General features: G+C 39.2%; 2 protein-coding genes across 6 annotated transcripts in view; one reads left to right on the top strand and one right to left on the bottom strand.

The window, feature by feature from the left end:
- GPATCH8 (G-patch domain containing 8) overlaps positions 1-18,037 on the top strand; it is a 103,127-nt gene that overhangs the window by 40,536 nt on the left and 44,554 nt on the right. For 2 of the 5 annotated variants that reach the window (XM_053570294.1, XM_053570295.1), the window contains one exon: positions 17,501-17,545. The exons of the other annotated variants lie outside the window; for them this stretch is intronic. The gene's annotated coding sequence lies outside the window, so the exon portion shown is untranslated. The remainder of the gene's footprint in view (positions 1-17,500; positions 17,546-18,037) is intronic. 5 annotated transcript variants of the gene reach the window in all.
- LOC128570798 (heterogeneous nuclear ribonucleoproteins C1/C2-like) lies at positions 5,817-7,214 on the bottom strand. The gene has a single exon (XM_053570299.1). It carries the CDS (start codon positions 7,028-7,030, stop codon positions 6,104-6,106), a length of 927 nt encoding a protein of 308 aa, XP_053426274.1. The 5' UTR covers positions 7,031-7,214; the 3' UTR covers positions 5,817-6,103.

The raw sequence follows: 18,037 nt of genomic DNA, 5'->3' as shown, positions 1-18,037 counted from the left end.
AGGCCAGGGCTGGATTCGAACTCGCCAGCTCAGGTGTATATGGCTGGCGCCTTAGCCGCTTGAGCCACAGCCGCCGAGCCAAAACCTCATCTCTTAAAAAAAAAATATATTAGGATGAGCAGTGGTAGAATTATTTTAAAAATAATCTTTGAGGTTCAGCGCCCATAGTACAGTGGTTATAGCACCAGCCACATGCACTAAGGGTGGTGGGTTCGAACCCGGCCCAGGCCAGCTAAACAATGACAATTGCAACAAAAAAATAGCCAGGAATTGTGGCTGGTACCTGTAGTCCCAGCTACTTGGGAGGCTGAGGCAAGAGAATCGCTTAAGCCCAAGAATTGGAGGTTGCCGTGAGCTATGACACTATGGCACTCTATTGAGGGTGACATAGTGAGACTCTGTTCAAAAAAAAAAAAAAAATCTTTGAATAAGAAAAGCTTTTCTGATTTAACCCAAAACCTGGAAGCCATTAAGAAAAGGATAAATTTGGCTGTATTTCATCGTAAACAAAGTAAAAAAACAAACTAGGGAAAATATCTGTAATATATCATAGGCAAAGGATAATTTTGCTTCATATATTTATCAGTTTGAGAAATACTATCACCTAAATAGAAAAGTATAAATGATATGAACACTGTGTACAGGAAAGTAATACAGATAACCTTTAAACATATGAAAATATTCTCAACTCTGCTTATAGTTTTTTTTTTTTTTTTTTGTAGAGACAGAGTCTCACTTTATGGCCCTCGGTAGAGTGCCGTGGCCTCACACAGCTCACAGCAACCTTCAACTCCTGGGCTTAAGCGATTCTCTTGCCTCAGCCTCCCAAGTAGCTGGGACTGCAGGCGCCCGCCAAAACGCCCAGCTATTTTTTGGTTGCAGTTTGGCCGGGGCCGGATTTGAACCCGCCACCCTCAGTATATGGGACCGGCGCATTACCGACTGAGCCACAGGCGCCGCCTCTTCTTATAGTTTTTAAAACTACTGCAGAGAACAATTTGGTTTATATCACTGTTTGTAACAACAAAAGATTGGAAATGGTCCACCATATATTGATTCAGAGATATTTTTTCATATTTTAATAAAGTGAAAATCAGATGCATCTTAATGGTATTATAGTTTTTTTTTTTTTTTTTTTGGAGACAGTTTCATTTTGTCACTTTCGGTAGAGTACTGTAGCTCACAGCAACCTCCAACTCCTGGGGCTTAGGCGATTCTCTTACTTCAGCCTCTCCAGTAGCTGGGACTACCGGTGCCTGCCAAAATGCCAGGCTATTTTTTGTAGCAGTTTGGCTGGAGTCGGGTTTGAACCTGCCACCCTCGGTATATGGGGCTGGCACCCTACCAACTGAGCCAGGCGCCGCCCAATGGTATTATAGTTTTATATTTGGCAGCTTTTAAAATTTCTTTTTAATGACACATTAAATAATGTGTTTTATGGTTAATGGCATTTTAGGTTTGAAGAAATAGAATACTAAAATAGTAAAGGGAAACTATGCAGCTTTAAGATGATTGAAGTAGTTTAGTATGTACTCAATATGCATAGAACAATTTCTAACATTAAGTGAAAAAACAAGGTGCACATCACTTTGTAAATTACGTCTGTGTTCAATGTTAATAGATCTATATATGTACTATATATGTATATATAATGTACAATCATTATTTTGATCTTGAAAATCAGACTTTCTATGTGAAAATCCTACCTGGGAACCTGTTTTCCATTATTTTAAGTGTATTGCATGTCAACCCCAATCTTTAACTAGTTTTCAAAACAAGTAACATTGAAGCTACTTATTGGAAAAATTAAAAATAATTTTAGGAGCTCAGTGGGTAGGGTGCTGGCCACATACACCGAGGCTGGAGGGTTCAAACCAGGCCTGGGTCAGCTAAAACAACAATGACAACTGCAACAACAACAAAAAAATAGTTGGGTGTTGTGGTAGGTGCCTGTGGTCCTAGCTATTTGGGAGGCTGAGGCAGGAGAATTGCTTAAGCCCAAGAGTTTGAGGTTGCTGTGATCTGTAATGCCTTGGGCACTCTACCCAGGGTGACAGCTTGAGACTCTGTCTCAAAAAAAAATAATAATAATTTTAGGATATAAAATACTTGAGTATTTCTTTCTCATTATTAAATAATTAATATAGTTGTTAACACAGTTGCTTTTTGTGCAATAAAGTGTATATCCTTTTTGTTGATATTGAATTAGCTTTTTCAAAGTTCTATACGTATTAGTTTTATTTGGGACCTGTCTCAGATTTCTAATGCATCTTTTGTGTATGTCCCTAAGTGGTCTCACACATCTTTGTAAGAACGTTGAACGTTGTATTAAGTTTTTTGAGATTGAAACATGAACATTTTACTATATAAAATCATTGGCTGAAAATGTTGTATTGAGAAAGATAAACATTCTTTATAGTTTGGTTGTTAAAACTAAGGCATTCTACGGTGAAACATTAAAGAGGACATTCTGTTGTTATACAGGTGTGCCTGTATGTTTATGTTTGTATTTGTTTGGCCATGCAGAGAAAAATCTTCATAAAGATGGATCTCTGAAGGGAAATTGAGTTCCTTCTTAATGTATTTTTTAAATTTGATATCATGTACTTGTATTACTATTTTAAAAATACTGCATTGTCCCATTTAATGAAATAGGTATCACCATGCTCATTTTATAAAGTGAAATAGTTTTGGAATGGTCAGATAGCTACTAAATCTGTGCTTAGTAATATAAGCCTGTCTTTGAAATCAGTATTTCCCATGTCAGGCAAAGGTTATAACTGAAAAAAGGAGTGTACTGGGGGAGGTCAGCATACATATAGCTCCCCCAGCAAGGTATGGATTGTCAGAAAGACTCAGTTATATATGCAGCTGATCCATGTAGAGAAACATGTAGTCATAAGAAGTCTGTTCCCTTCTAATTAAATGGGCCTTGGCATATTAATACAGTTACCAAAGGCAAGCATAGTTTTAGTTATTCACTAATGAGATTTAGTAAGATTCTATAGCACCTCTGACCTTAGTGGAAAAATATAAACAATAGAGATGAGGCCCAGATAATAAAATTAGTCAGAATTAGTAGACTACAGTAAGAGGTTTAGGTTTTAGGGCTAAAATAATAAAAGAAAGGGATTGGAGGAGAGGCGATAGGGTGCACTTAGACACTTTAAAAAGAGACTGCTTGTTTTTCAGCCCAGAAATGATAACATTTAAAGGACAAACCAAAAGATGTTAACCCAGGCACAGTGGCTCACACCTGTGATCTTAGCACTTGATGAGGCTGAGGTCAGAGATCTCTTGAGCCCAGGAGTTTAGGACCAGCGTGGGTGATAGCAACACCCTGTGTCTAGTCCTTAGCTACTCAGGAGACTAAGGCAGGAGAATCATTTGAGTCTAGGAGTTGAAGGCTGCAGTGAGTTATAATGATGCCCTGGCAACAGAGTGAGATCCTGTCTCAAACAAACAAACAAACAAACAAAAAATGACACAACAACAGAAGAAGACATTGAAACATGGAATGTGTCTGGGCCTGGTGGCTCATGCCTATAAACCTAGCACTCTGGGAGGCCAAGGCTGACACTGGTGGATTGCCTGGGCTCAGGAGTTCAAGATCAGCCTGAGCAAGAGCGAGACCCCATCTCTACTAAAAATAGAAAAATTAGCTGGGCATTGTGGTGGGCGCCTGTAGTCCCAGCTACTCGGGAGGCTGAGGCAAGGGGATTGCCTGAGCCTGAGAGATTCAGGTTGCTGTGAGCTATGATGCCATGGCACTCTACCTAGGGTGAAAGAATGAGACTCTGGCTCAAAAAAAAAAAAGGTACTAAATGTGAGTTAAGTGATGGCCAATCACAATCAAAAAAGAAATGGCAACCAGGTGTAGTGGCACATACATGCCTGTAGTCGTAGGTATTTAAGACGCTGTGGTGGCAAGATTACTTGAGTCCAGGAGTTCAGGTCCAGCCCTGTCTCTATTAAAAAAAAAGGTGGCAACATTTTCAAATGAAGATTTAGAACAGATAAATCTGTTCTAAATGTAGAAGGCTATTTTATTGTACCTATTTTTATTTAGAAGAGATAGAGTGAAACAGAAGCAGATTGGACATTATGCGTTCACTGGTGAAGACTTAGTTGCACATTTGTTGAATACTCACTATGCAAGAGACCATGAATAAGGGAATACACATGTATAATGTTGTAAGATGCTGCTCTTACTTTCACTGAGTTTGACACTTATTTTGGGAATCAAAAGAGGAAATTCCTAAGGGCAAATACTCAAGGGATGACTATGGAAGATTTCACAGAGAAGTCTTGAGGAGGAAGGAATAGCTATATTACCAAAGACAGGAGTTACTAAAGTATACAAGGTAATTGCTGTTGACAAAGTAGGCATAGCTAGTCGGAGCAGAGAATTTCCATGGTGCAGTGGATTTCATATATTTTTTTAACAAAATGAACTGCTCCAAATATTTTTTTCTTCATGTTGAACCCCCATAGAGAAGGAGGGAAACTCACATAGTTGGTTTGTTTTGTTTTGTCTGTGAGATAGAGTCCTACTCTTTCTTTTGGCAGGCCCTGGCTGAATTCGAACCTTCCAACTCCAGTGTATGTGGCTGGCACCCTAGCCAGCTGAACTACAGGCACTGAACCTCTATTTTTTTTTTTTTTTTTTAGATCACTCTTGCTCAGGCTGGTCTCTAATTCTTGAGCTCAAGTGATCCATCCATCTCAGCTTCTCAAGAGTGCTAGGATTACAGATGTGAACTACTGTGCCTAGCCAAACACATGTTGTTTTGGTTGAAGCAGAATTTTAGGTCTCCAGGAACAGTTTAAAAACTATAACTAGAAGGTAGTAAAGGGGGGGATTTGTTAGAACAAATATTGAGTACTTACTATGTATTACTAAATATCTTATTCTTATAACAAACTTCTAAGAAAATTACTATTATTCCCATCTTGTGGAAGAAACCGAGCTTTAGGGAAGTCCAGTAAGTTGCCCAAGCATAAGCAACCAGTATACTACAGAATTAGGATTCAAACTTTGGCCTTTCTGTCTCCAAAATTTATGCTCTTGGGCGGCACTAGTGGCTCAGAGGAGTAGGGTGCTGGCCCCATATAACAGAGGTGGTGGGTTCAAACCCTGCCCCGGCCGAAAAAAAAAAACCTGCAAAATTTATGCTCTTAACTACCACAATGAATGCTGAAGGCTTTAATACTGCTCTAATTTGGGATTTGATTTTGTAAGCCAAAGACGAATTTTGATCAGAGAAGTATATATAGACTTTCATAGTAAGAAGAGATATTAAAGGTAATTGAATCTGAAACTCATTTACAGATGAAGAAATTTAGGTTTAGGATTCCAGAATGGGTTAGCAATAGTGCAGAAACCCAAACTCAGATTCCTTTATTTACATCGAATGCTCTTTTATCAGTCAGGCATTTGTAATGGGAATAAAATATGAGTCTGTTCAAAGTATGTCTGAGAAGGGAGATGGAAAACCATTTATAAAGTTGTCTGGATACGCCTAGAGAAGGGATTAGAATAGAATGAATGATAGCAGTGGAAATGGAGAAGAAAGTATAGATGTATGCTTATGAAAGGCAATAAAACAAATGATCTGTGAAGCCAGTTCATGCATGTGATTACTAGCAAGCTCCTGTTCACTGAATTTAGTATTACTTTTATAATAGGTAGTATTTAAGTATTGCACAGGGATAATATAATTTAAATCCTCAGTGAGATAGATATGATTCCTATTTTGCAGGTGAAGAAATTGATATTCTGAGCAGTAGTTTGCCAAAGCTCTTTTTTTTTTTTTTAAAAACCATACATGCTTTTTATTGTTAAGTCATAAAGAGGTATCAAAATTAAAAGCAAAACATTACAGGGTAAGACTTAACAAAACTACTAGGAGCATCAAAGGAAGTGAAAATGGGACTAGGCGCAGGGCAATATGAATTAATGAACATGGGAAGGACAAGGATAGGGACAACAGTGAGCATGTGGTGAAGATACTAGGGGGAGAGGATCTGGTGAGAATTTTGATCTACACAAGCGCCTAGGTAAAGAAATAATGGGGTAAGATTTCTAAACCCCACTATGTGCTTAAGAGTCATCCTCGCCATTGGCGCTGTCTCTGTCATCCTCTCCTTCCTCAGGCTCTTTTTCATCATCCTTGATCAGCTCCAGCTGGTCTTCTCCCCGATCTTCATTATCATCATCATCTAGGAGGTCACCCTCCTCAGCAGAGTCATCAGCACCCCCCTCAGACTCCATCTTCACATTAGTCTCATCTTTCTTCAGGGAGCTGCTGCTCTGCTCCTCTTCTGATTTATCATTCTTCAGCTCTACTGCTGCTTGTTTGCTCTGCTCCTTTTCAATTTTTTCCAGGTTTTCCAGTAAAGAATCCACTTTTTGTTTTATCTGGGTCAACTCCTTCTTAATGGCCTGAAGGTCATCTCCTTTCAACTTTCCAGACTTGGAAGAAGAACCTCGCTGTCCACTCTTAGAATTGAAGCCACTTTTCCCCCTTCGTGAGGTGTTTCCTGATACACGCTGGCGTTTTGAGGGCACCACAGCCCGAGCAATAGGAGGAGGAGGAGGAACACGGGCTGGGTAACTGTACATCCTGTCATAATAATCCCGTTGAAAGTCATAGTCCAAGTCAAAAGAGGAGCTGAGTAGAGGGGACGGAGAAGGGTGTTCTGGTACTGACCCGTACATCTCCACTGCAGATCGTTTCACACCTGCTTTTCCTTGATTCACTTTTGGCTCTGCAGCCAGATTAATATCTAAAACTTGGCCAGCAATCATTCTGCCATCCTCTCCTGCTACAGCAGCCCGGGCATTTCTCTCATTAACATACTGAACAAAGGCAAAGCCCTTGTGAACAGAGCAGCCCACAATTTTGCCATACTTCGAGAAAATTGCTTCCACATCAGACTTCTTCACCACAAGAGTGTTGAGATTCCCAATGAATACACGGGAGTTCATGGAGCGAGGGTCTGTCTTGTTGGTAACATTGCTAGCCATTGCGTTTGATGATAAGGTTCTTCACAAAGCGAAATAATGTAGCTGAAGATCAAAAAAATCTCACAGGAGGGGGGAGGGAGAAGAGATTCGATTCTGAGTCTCCTACTCCCGGATTCTACGTGAAGAAGCCGAGTACTGCTCGAGGTCGACAACGCGGCCGAAACCGCTCTGTCTTCGTCTCTTCACAAAAAATCCAAAGCTCTTTTTAATTTTATTTATTTATTTATTTTGAGGTAGAGTTTCACTATATTGCCCTCAGTAGAGTGCCGTGCCATCACAGCTCATAGCAACCTCAAATTCTTGGGCTTAAGCGATTCTCTTGCCTCAGCCTCCCAAGTAGTTGGGACTACAGGCGCCTGCCACAACCCGCGGCTACTTTTTGGTTGCAGTTGTCATTGTTGATTTTAGCTGCCTTGGGCTGGGTTTGAACCCGCCAGCCTCAGTGTATGTGGCTGCACCCTACCCATTGAGCTACGGGCGCTGCCCTGCCAAAGTTCTTTTTTTTTTTTTTTGTAGAGATAGAGTCTCACTTTATGGCCCTCGGTAGAGTGCCATGGCCTCACACAGCTCACAGTGACCTCCAACTCCTGGGCTTAAGCGATTCTCTTGCCTCAGCCTCCCGAGTAGCTGGAACTACAGGCGCCTGCCACAACGCCCAGCTATTTTTTGGTTGCAGTTTGGCCGGGGCCGGGCTTGAACCCGCCACCCTCGGTATATGGGGCCGGCGCCTTACTGACTGAGCCACAGGCGCCGCCCCTGCCAAAGTTCTTATAGCAAATAAGTGGTAGAATCATGGTACCAAAACCTATGCTTTTAGTCAATATGCTCTAATGTACCTATATTATAGGTGCTAGCTTACTTCTATCTCATGGGCGATAAAATGGTGATGAGAAACACCAGTACTACAAACTTGAAATGCACAGTAGTTATTCTGGCCAGAAAAATAGAAGCTAACTTTGAATGTGATATATTTTCTTAGGGCACTTGAAGTGGTCATATATAGTCTTCATGATTAGGATAAATTCAGTAAAAACTTGTAGGCAAATTAATTGGGAAGAACTTTGGCCAAACTTCTAATTGGTTTGGGGGAATGAATGTAATGTACTGTAATTGATTTGGGGGAAATGTACTATTATTTCCTCCCAGGTTTCTTCTTGTACATTGTTTCTCTCCTGTGGCATTTTAAATATTTTATCTTATATAATTTTTGCTTATGTGTCTTTTGCTTTTATTAGACTAAGCTCCTGTAGGAAGTAATTACTATGCATTCATGTGTTCTCTATTGTAGTTTTTCTTGTTTTGTATTCTGCATATGTTTATTGAATCCTTTAGAATGTGCCAGATCTGTACTAAATCTCCAACAAGCTATAGCCTGCACCCTCCAGAGGATTATTCTCATATGGAGACAGATGTAACAAACACATTTAATACAGTATGAATGTCAAAATTGTGAAGCGAAGGCCAGGCACGGTGGCTCACGCCCGTAATCCTAATACTCTGGGAGGCCAGAGTGGGTAGATTGCTTGAGCTCAGGAGTTCAGGACCAACCTGAGCAAGAGTAAGACCCCGTCTCTACTAAAGATAGAAAAGCTAGCCAGGCATTGTGTCACGTGCCTGTAGTCCCAGCTACTCAGGAGGCTGAGTCAGGACGATGGCTTGAGCCCGAGTTTGAGGCTGCTGTGAGTGACACTGTGGCACTCTGCTGAGGGTGACAAAGTGAAACTGTCTTAAAAAAGAAAAGAAATTGTGACGTGGAAGTTATAATGAGGGCTTAATAGAGAATTGAGCAAGTTTGTTTAGAATTTCAATTTATTTCTTTAATGTTTAACAAGCAAAAAGTCTCAGATTGTGAGAATAAGGAAGCAAGCAACTATTTCACATCTGCCCAATTGCACTTGTTAGTAGATACATGGAGCACAGGTATCTATAGGTTATTGGAATCTCTTCATTCTTCCATGAGAAGCACTGGTATTTTAAAGTAGGATGAAATGTGAAAATGATAAGAATACAAAGTAAGGCTCGGCGCTCATAGCTCAGTGGTTAGGGTGCCAGCCACATAAACTGCGGCTGGCGGGTTTGAATCTGGCCCAGGTCTACTGACTGACAAATGACACCTGCAACAACAACGAAAATAGTTGGGCATTGTGTTTTGTGTTGTTTTTGGTGAGTCGGGGTCTCACTCCCAGACAAGTCTCGAACTCCTGAGCTCAAGCAATTCTCCCTCCTCGGCCTTCTACAGTGCTGGGATTACAGGTGTGAGCCACTGGACCCTGTCTTGGTTGCTTATTAAAAATGGAGATTCTGACCACCACCACTCAATATGCCCTCTTCTGGTTCTAATGCAAATGGATTGGACCATGGCTGGAAAAACATTACTTTGGACCATATGAATCAAATAGTCTTGGAAGCAAATTACCTTCATTATAGCAAGTAGGGTAGACAATGGGTTTTTACGCATCTAAAATGTATTGATGGGCAGTGCCCATAGCTCAGTGGGTAGGGTGCTGGCCACACACACCAAGGCTGGTGGGTTCAAACCCAGCCTGGACTAGCAAAAACAACAGTGACAACTGCAACATAAAAGTAGCTGGGTATGTGGCAGGTGCCTATAGTCTCAGCTACTCAGGAGGCTGAGGCAAGAGTATTGCTTAAGCCCAAGAGTTTGAGGTTGCTGTGAGCTGTGACCCTATGGCACTCTACCCAGTGCGATAGCTTGAGACTCTGTCTCAAATAAATAAATAAATAAAGGTATTGATGATTTTTAGTCTGAAGTATTACGCTATCTATTTTTCTTTATAGTCTTATCCTTAGCTTGGTTTGCGTTGTTTCCTGCTTTACTACATATAGACTTGACCAAGGTTAATTTGATTATTATTAAAATGAAACTATTTTAGCAGAATATTTAGTCAAGAAAAGAATCAACAAACTTTTTTTTTGAGTGAGCAATGTAGGGTGTATAGAGTGATAGTGGTTTCTCTGTAGACAGAATAGTTCAATCAGAAATAGTTGAAAATGTAAAAATACAATCAATATTTGATAAATAGAAACTAAGAGAGACAAAAGTGCTTTCAGGGCTATATAGAATCATAGAACTTTTAGAAACAGAAAAGAAAATTTCTAGGGATGATTTCTCTCTGAGCTCTTATCAGAGACTCCAAAGGAAATAAGGGGATTTTTTAGTAATTTCAATCTAGTTGACTTTCTGTATTTACTCTTAAATTCTGCAGGGACTTCATGTAGTACAAATTTAACATACCTTCAATGAATATCTTTTGCCACTTGGTACACATACATATATGCTTTTGTCTCCCTCTAGGTGATAATGATAGTAATATAATAAGCATTTTAGTGATGCTTTGTTCTCTTTACTTATACTGAATTTATTTTCTTAGATGATCTGAACTTCATGTTTAATTTGGATGAGGGCTTGCTAAAATTATTTCTTTTGGCATGTTTTAATATTTTTTTTTTTTTTTTTTTGTAGAGACAGAGTCTCACTTTACGGCCCTCGGTAGAGTGCCGTGGCCTCACACAGCTCACAGCAACCTCCAACTCCTGGGCTTAAGCGATTCTCTTGCCTCAGCCTCCCGAGTAGCTGGGACTACAGGCGCCCACCACAACACCCGGCTATTTTTTGGTTGCAGTTTGGCCGGGGCTGGGTCTGAACCCGCCACCCTCGGTATATGGGGCCGGCACCTTACAGACTGAGCCACAGGCACCGCCCCATGTTTTAATATTTTTATAACATTCCTTTTCAAACTCAATAGTCGTTAATTTGCTTAATGGAATAATGTATGGGAAGGACTTTTGGGTATCAGTTTGAATACTGATTGTAGATAATTTCTCCATCTGTAAATGGAGAAATTACCACCAAGTTGTGTGTAAAACATTTAGAATTTATAGCATCTGTTTTATAGTATCTTTCATTTAAAGGTATTTATTTTCAAAAACCCCAAACTTGGAAATAAAAAGAAGGCTAGTTTCTTTTTTTATCTTCTAAAGCCTTGAGGAGTGTTCTGTACAGCAATTTATAGTTTTCAGAGCTTCCTTCATGAGCTCTTTGATCTGTATACCATCCTAAAAGTATGTTTTTTATTTTGTAGGTGAGACTGCTGAGACTCAGGCTCTGGTTATCACAAGTTACACATGTATTTAGATACTAGCTCTTGTTGGAGAACTGATATTTGAAGTCCATTCTTTTTAGGGACTACCTACAAAAATATATAAGGAAATTAAAGTTGAAATTGATTGGCGGTTACTGTGGAAAGTTTAAATGAAATTGGAAAGTCTTTTAAGGTTATAGAGTGATCCTGTAATAGTAAAAAATTCTCAGCATAGTTATGGGCGGTATAACCAATAGTAAGAGAATTCAGTTCTTAAGAAGACATTCAGTTGTTGGATTCTAATTAAGAGCTGTCCATGTAGGTTGGAGTCCACTGGTAATTTTTCATCCACTTACGTTCGCATAGAGTACTTCAGTTCAGGTAGGAATTGGTTTTCACTTGGAGCTGGCTGTTTATTTATTTATAAAAAAATAAATTTTTTTTTGAGACAGAGTCTCAACTTTTTTGCCCTTGGTAGAGTGCTGTGGCATCACAGCTCACAGCAACCTCAAACTCTTGGGCTCAATCAATTCTCTTGCCTCAGCCTCGCAAGTAGCTAGGACTACAGGCCCCTGCCACAACACCCAGCTATTTTTTGGTTGTCGTTGTCATTGTTGTTTGGCAGGCCCCCAGACTGGATTTGAACCCTCCAGTTCTGGTGTATGTGGCTGGCACCCTAGCCGCTGAGCTACAGGAGCTGTTTTCTAAAAAGAGGAAGCCGCTGAGCCATGGAGCTATTTTTTGTTTGTTTGTTTGTTTTTGTTTTTAAGGCATATTTTATTTTATTTTATTTGTTTATTTTTGCAGTTTATGGCAGGGGCTGGGTTTGAACCCACCTCCTCTGGTATATGGGGCCAGCGCCCTACTCACTTAGCCACAGGCACCGCCCCCATGGAGCTGTTTTTTAAAAAGAGGAAAAATGTTTTCAGACTTTGGAATAGACTAGTTACCCTAAACTAATTTCTGGAAAATCTCCATTATTATGAGAGCTAACTTGAGATTTTCCATCACTGAAATTGTTATGGCAACCTTCTAGTTTAGATTTTATTTTTTTCAGTTTTTTGTTGATAGATACATGTATTAAGTATGAGTTCTTTCTCCAATATTTTTTCTTTTCTTTTTTTTTTTTTTTTGTAGAGACAGAGTCTCACTGTACCGCCCTCAGGTAGAGTGCCGTGGCGTCACACGGCTCACAGCAACCTCTAACTCTTGGGCTTACGCCATTCTCTTGCCTCAGCCTCCCGAGCAGCTGGGACTACAGGCGCCCGCCACAACGCCCGGCTATTTTTGTTGTTGTTGTTGTTGTTGCAGTTTGGCCGGGGCTGGGTTTGAACCCGCCACCCTTGGCATATGGGGCCGGCGCCCTACTCACTGAGCCACAGGCGTCGCCCCCAATATTTTTTCTTAAACATTTGATGCCTTTTTCCCCTTGACTTCTAGTGAGTAATGACAAAAACAAATTGAACAAAACTCTAATGAACAGTCACATAAAAAATATTTCATTATAAGAGCTGGCATATATCTTGAGACATGGAGACTTGTATAATATAGTCATATGTTCTACTTGATAAAATAGTTCCTTGATTATGAGTTAAATCATTAGTATCTTGTGATGTTAAGCAGAAAGCACTATGATGACTAAATATTTACAGCTGAACAAGCTTTAGATCCACTATAAACCATTCTATAAGAAATGGTTTTTAATTAAATGCTGCTTTGTCCCATATACTATGTTAAGGTATTCAGGATACAAACTTAAGTAAAACTCAGGGCACAAAAGTACTAACACTTTTTTTGTTTTTAAACTAAGGACCTTGTATTGATTGTTATTTCCCTTTTCCCTTAAGACCTGTACTTTGCACTGTTTTACTCCCAAACTATATTAAATTGATTTTTCTGGGTGGCGCCTGTAGCTCAAAGGGATAGGGCGCCGGCCCCATATGCTGGAGGTGGCAGGTTCAAACCCAACCCCAGCCAAAAACTGCAAAAATAAATAAATAAATAAATAAATTGATTTTTCTATTAAAAAAATTGATCTTAGCATGGTGGTTATCATGAGACTAACCTTCAGCAAGTCGATATAATTTCAGCCAAAACAATTTTGTCTCAGGTGAAAGTATGATTCTTTTAGGTGATTAAAACATTTTTTAAAAGTACCTCATGAATTCTCTTTATTGTATCTTCTAAGGCATTGACAATCTCATGTCATCCCTGGATGAGTTATCCTTTCCATGCTTAATATTCTGATTCTGTAACACTTTCACTAAAACCTTTTCCCCTTGCTTTTGTTCCTCTTTATTAATATATTTGATTATGTGATTAAAATTGAACTATTTCAATAGTATTCCATGGTATACATACACCACAGTTTATTAATTCTTTCATGTGTAGATGGGCACTTGGGTTGATTCCACATCTTGGCAATTCCTAATTTTTAATTCTTTCCTTTTTAAGACAGAGTCTCACTTTGTCACCCCAGTAGAGTGCTGTAGCATCATAGCTCACAGCAACATCAGACTCATGGGCTCAATCGATTCTCTTGCCTCAGCCTCCTGAATAGTCTCCCAGGTGCCTACCACAATGTCCAGCTATTTTGAGAGGCGGGTCTCACTGTAGCCCAGGCTGGTCTTGAACTTGTGAGCTCGGGCAGTCTGCCCACCTCAGCCTTCTAGAGTGCTGGGATTATAGGCGTGAGCCACTGTGTGTGGCCTCTAATTTTTTATTCTTGATTTTCACATATATATTTCATTTACTTAAAGGAAGAAATTTAGGTACAGTTTTCAGTACAGAAATTTATACAGTTTTCTTTAGAGGAAGCTTTAAAGATGTCAGTGTATGTTCTTGGCCTTTATTAGGTTAATAATTTTGGGAATTGATTTTGTGACTTTTTGATGGCTTTTATATTTACTTGTACTTTATTAAGGTCAGTCTTTAAAGATGACTCTAGACATTTTGAACTTTTTGAACTGCTTATGCATTAGTTCCATAAATATTCTTTCTTCCTCTCTGATGCAAGAAATTCAAGCTGTTAAGATTATTTTACCTAATAATAGGTAGTTCCTGGGGCATGGCACTGTTTTTTAGTCCTAAAACAGTGCCTAGTATGTGATAGGGAAACATTAAATATTTGTTATAAATGTTTGTGTTGAAAGAATCTCTGTAAGGGGAAAGAAAGCAGAGATAAACTGTGTTTTTACACAATAGGTGTTCTTGTATCTATTAACAATCCGTACTTTAGAAGTTTCTTCATTTCTGATTTCTTTCTATAGGGAAGTCATATGTCTTTTGTTTCTTGAGTTTGTCTGATTATCAGATTACAGTAACCCTTTAATATATTCTTCCCATTTCTATTATTAGAGTTCATCTCTTTAAAAATAATGTTTCTTTAAAAAAAAAAATAAAAGTATTTATCTACAGTTTAGTTCTTTGGACCAGTTTCGTAGATTGGTTTATCCTCAACCATTTTAAATTCAAAACTGATTCTTGTGTGATTCAGTGATTGGTGGCCATAGATAATCAATGTTTTTATATTTGACTATATTCTCTCTTCAGTTTAAGTTATAGTACCTTCACATTTTAGAAAGACCTGCGTACATATAAGAGCATTTAGGAACTTCTATTAATATAGAAGCAAAAATATCTATAGTAAAATTCTAGTTAGTGAAATACCATTTAAATTTTTGATTTAGAAAATATGAATATCAGTTTTTTCCATCAGATGAATACATCAGTGTTGGCACATTCTTTTTTGTTTGTTTTTGAGACAAAGCCTCTAGCTGTCGCACTGGGTAGAATGCAGTGGCATCACAGCTCACAGCAACCTCCAACTCAAGGGTTCAGGCGAGTCTCCTGTCTCCACCTCCCAAGTAGCTGGGACTACAGGCGCCCGCCACAACGCCTGGCTATTTTTTGGTTGCAGCCGTCATTATTGTTTGGTGGGCACAGGCTGGATTTGAACCCGCCAGCTCAGGTGTATGTGGCTGGTGCCTTAGCCGCTTGAGCCATAGGCGCCAAGCCTGTTGGCACATTCTTGATTTGCCATGTGCTTGCTTTTTTTTTTGCCATGTGCTTGCTTTTTTTGTTTTCCATTTGGTCAGAGTACAGTCATAGTGACTATTTTACACTGTAGAAGATGATTTATTTTAAGAAGAGTATTTAGTGTTCTGGTTGCAGATGCCTCCTTTGGAGTGAAATAAACAGCAAGATCTTCTCAATTAATTGAATAGATTTTAAATAATATTTGTCTGACTTTAAAAGAAACCAAGAAATACAGAACTTGAATTTAGTTCATTTTATTTTTAAAAGAAGTTGAGTTTTCTAGAGAATACGTATTAATGAATATTATGTTGCTACCAACCTTGTGAAAATTTATCACTATAAATATTGTTATTCGGGTATTTTAAGTGATGTTCTTTTTTTTGTTTGTTTGTTTTTTTGTTGAGACAGAGTCTCAAATTTGTTGGCCCCCATGTCATAGCTCATGGCAACCTCAAGCTCTTGGGCTCAAGTGTTCCTCTTACCTCAGCTTCCCAAGTAGCTGGGACTACAGGCGCCTGCCAAGATGCCTGGCTATTTTTAGAACTGGGGTCTTGAACCTGTGAGCTCAGGTAATCTGCCCACCTCAGCCACCCAGAGTGCTGGGAGTGTAGGTGTGAGCCACCACGCCAGACCTAAGCGATATTCTTTTTTTTTGTGTAGAGACAGAGTCGTACTTTATTGCCCTCAGTAGACTGCCATAGTGTCACACTACTCACAGCAATCTCCAACTCCTGCGTTTATATACGCGATTCTCTTGCCTCAGCTTCCCGAGTAGCTGGGACCACAGCCACCCGCCACAGTGCCCAGCTATTTTTTTGTTGCAGTTCAGCCAAGGCCGGGTTTGAACCCGCCACCCTTGGTATAGAGGGCACCCTACTCACTGAGCCACAGGCCCTGCCCATAAGTGATATTCTTTTTTGACAGGATTTATCATTGCTAGCAAGTGAACATATTGAGGAAACTTTTTTTTTTTAATGCTGTAGCCTCTTTAAATGTTCGGTGTCTCTTTCCCACTGGGCTTTTTTCTTGGTCCGCGTTCTCTTTAATAATATTAAGAAAATAATATTAATCTGAGAAAAGAAGTGGAGTAAATAAGATTATATTCTTACATTTGTCAGATTCAGATGATAAGTTTTATGATCTCATTCTCCTTGTCTTTTTAATGTTTTAACAGCAATATCATAATTTAATTTAAAAAATAATATTAAGAAAGTACTACTTTGGGCGGCGCCTGTGGCTCAGTGAGTGGGGCACCGACCCCATATACTGAGGGTGGCGGGTTCAAACCCGGCTCCTGCTGTACTGCAACAAAAAAATAGCCGGGCATTGTGGTGGACGCCTGTAATCCCAGCTACTCCGGAGGCTGAGTCAAGAGAATCACCTAAGCCCAGGAGTGGGAGGTTGCTGTGAGCTTTGTGACACCATGGTACTCTACTAAGGGCAATAAAGTGAAGACTCTATCTCTACAAAAAAAAAAAAGGAAAGAAAAGTACTACTTGGCCTTTAGTAATGTCATCTTCAGATTGCTTTGAAAGTCAAGACTTTATTTTCTGTGAGATAACTCTGTTTGGAGTAATTGCAAATGTGACAGCTCTTTTGATTCCATCTTCTCTGGTGTTTCTTTGGTGCTGTCTTTCAGAAGTTGGCTTTGTTGTGTGCAGAAAGAAAAATGATGTTGGCAGGCCTGGGATATCTTCATTAATAGGAAGTGAGATTCCGAGGAGACATACTTAAAGAGTTGTATTCATTTATAATAGACCTCAAACGCATAAAGTTCTTTGAGCACTACAGATCTAAAGTTACCTACTAGACCATTTAATATATATATACATATATTTATATGTGTATATACGTACACATTTTTTTTTTTTAAAGAGAGGTCTTAAGAATACCTCCCTGAAGCTTTCTAAAGTCTATCAGTGAAGGAAATGACTTGATCACTGTCCACTTGATCTGATTGAGTCTTTGATGTGATTTCTTTTAAGGAAAAGTCTACCTTGGGCCCTGAATATGGTTTGCCAGAAAGAATAGTTAAAGTGAGAGATTAGAGGCCAGAGCTAGCTCTCTGACTTTAAACTGACACCATACCACCTGCATTATTGAAGAAGAGGTTGTTCATGGTTTCAAGTAGCAGTATAGAATCTTATACCCTGGTCTGACTAGTATGAGAACAGTTACTGCAGTACAAAATGTCCTTCCTTTGTCCCCAGCTGAAATTGGGGGAGGGACAAAGCCCAATTGTTACTTTTCCCTATCCTGTCTGCCTGCTAGAAGGCCTGTTTCCTACCCTAATGGTTTCTGCCTAACAAATGGTATTTCTTTTTTACAGCATTATGATCCTGGACTTGTTGTGGTGATGGTAAACTTAGCAGTGGTAATTTTTTATTTTCAGACTGAATTACTCCTTTTGTCATCAGTGCACCAATATGTTAGGCTTACTTTCTCTGTTGTAGCCTTCATCCTTCTGCTTGGTCTTTTTTCATTTTCCTTTCCTTTCCTTATGCAACTTGTCTGATCCTTGTTCATTAAAGGGTAATGTTAAGAAGGGATGTATCTGTGTTAGAAATGCCAACAAAATCAGTTAAAACATTAAATTCTAATACTGTCAAAAACTTGATTTCCCCACAATATAATGGGCACTAGCACTTGCTACTGCAATTTATAAATAAATTAAAACAAACTTTGACTGCCTTAGTAGGCAAAAGTACTAATGCAGAGTTTATAAACAGGGGTTTACAGAGGTAATGAATTTGTACCAAAAACTTGATTCTTGCAAAACCGATTCTGACAGATCAAATAAGATACCAAAATAAATTCCTTTGACATTTCTTTTCAATTCTTTCATTGGACCATTTGCTTTTACCAG

Source organism: Nycticebus coucang, chromosome 18 (genome assembly GCF_027406575.1).
Source record: "Nycticebus coucang isolate mNycCou1 chromosome 18, mNycCou1.pri, whole genome shotgun sequence".
NCBI lineage: Eukaryota > Metazoa > Chordata > Mammalia > Primates > Lorisidae > Nycticebus > Nycticebus coucang.
The sequence above is the reverse complement of the archived record's forward strand: the minus strand, read 5'-3'. Positions and strand labels throughout refer to the sequence as shown.

What these genes read in the sequence shown, in the direction of transcription:
- LOC128570798 (XM_053570299.1), bottom strand. Translation starts at nt 7,030, where the DNA reads ATGGCTAGCAATGTTACCAACAAGACAGACCCTCGCTCCATGAACTCC.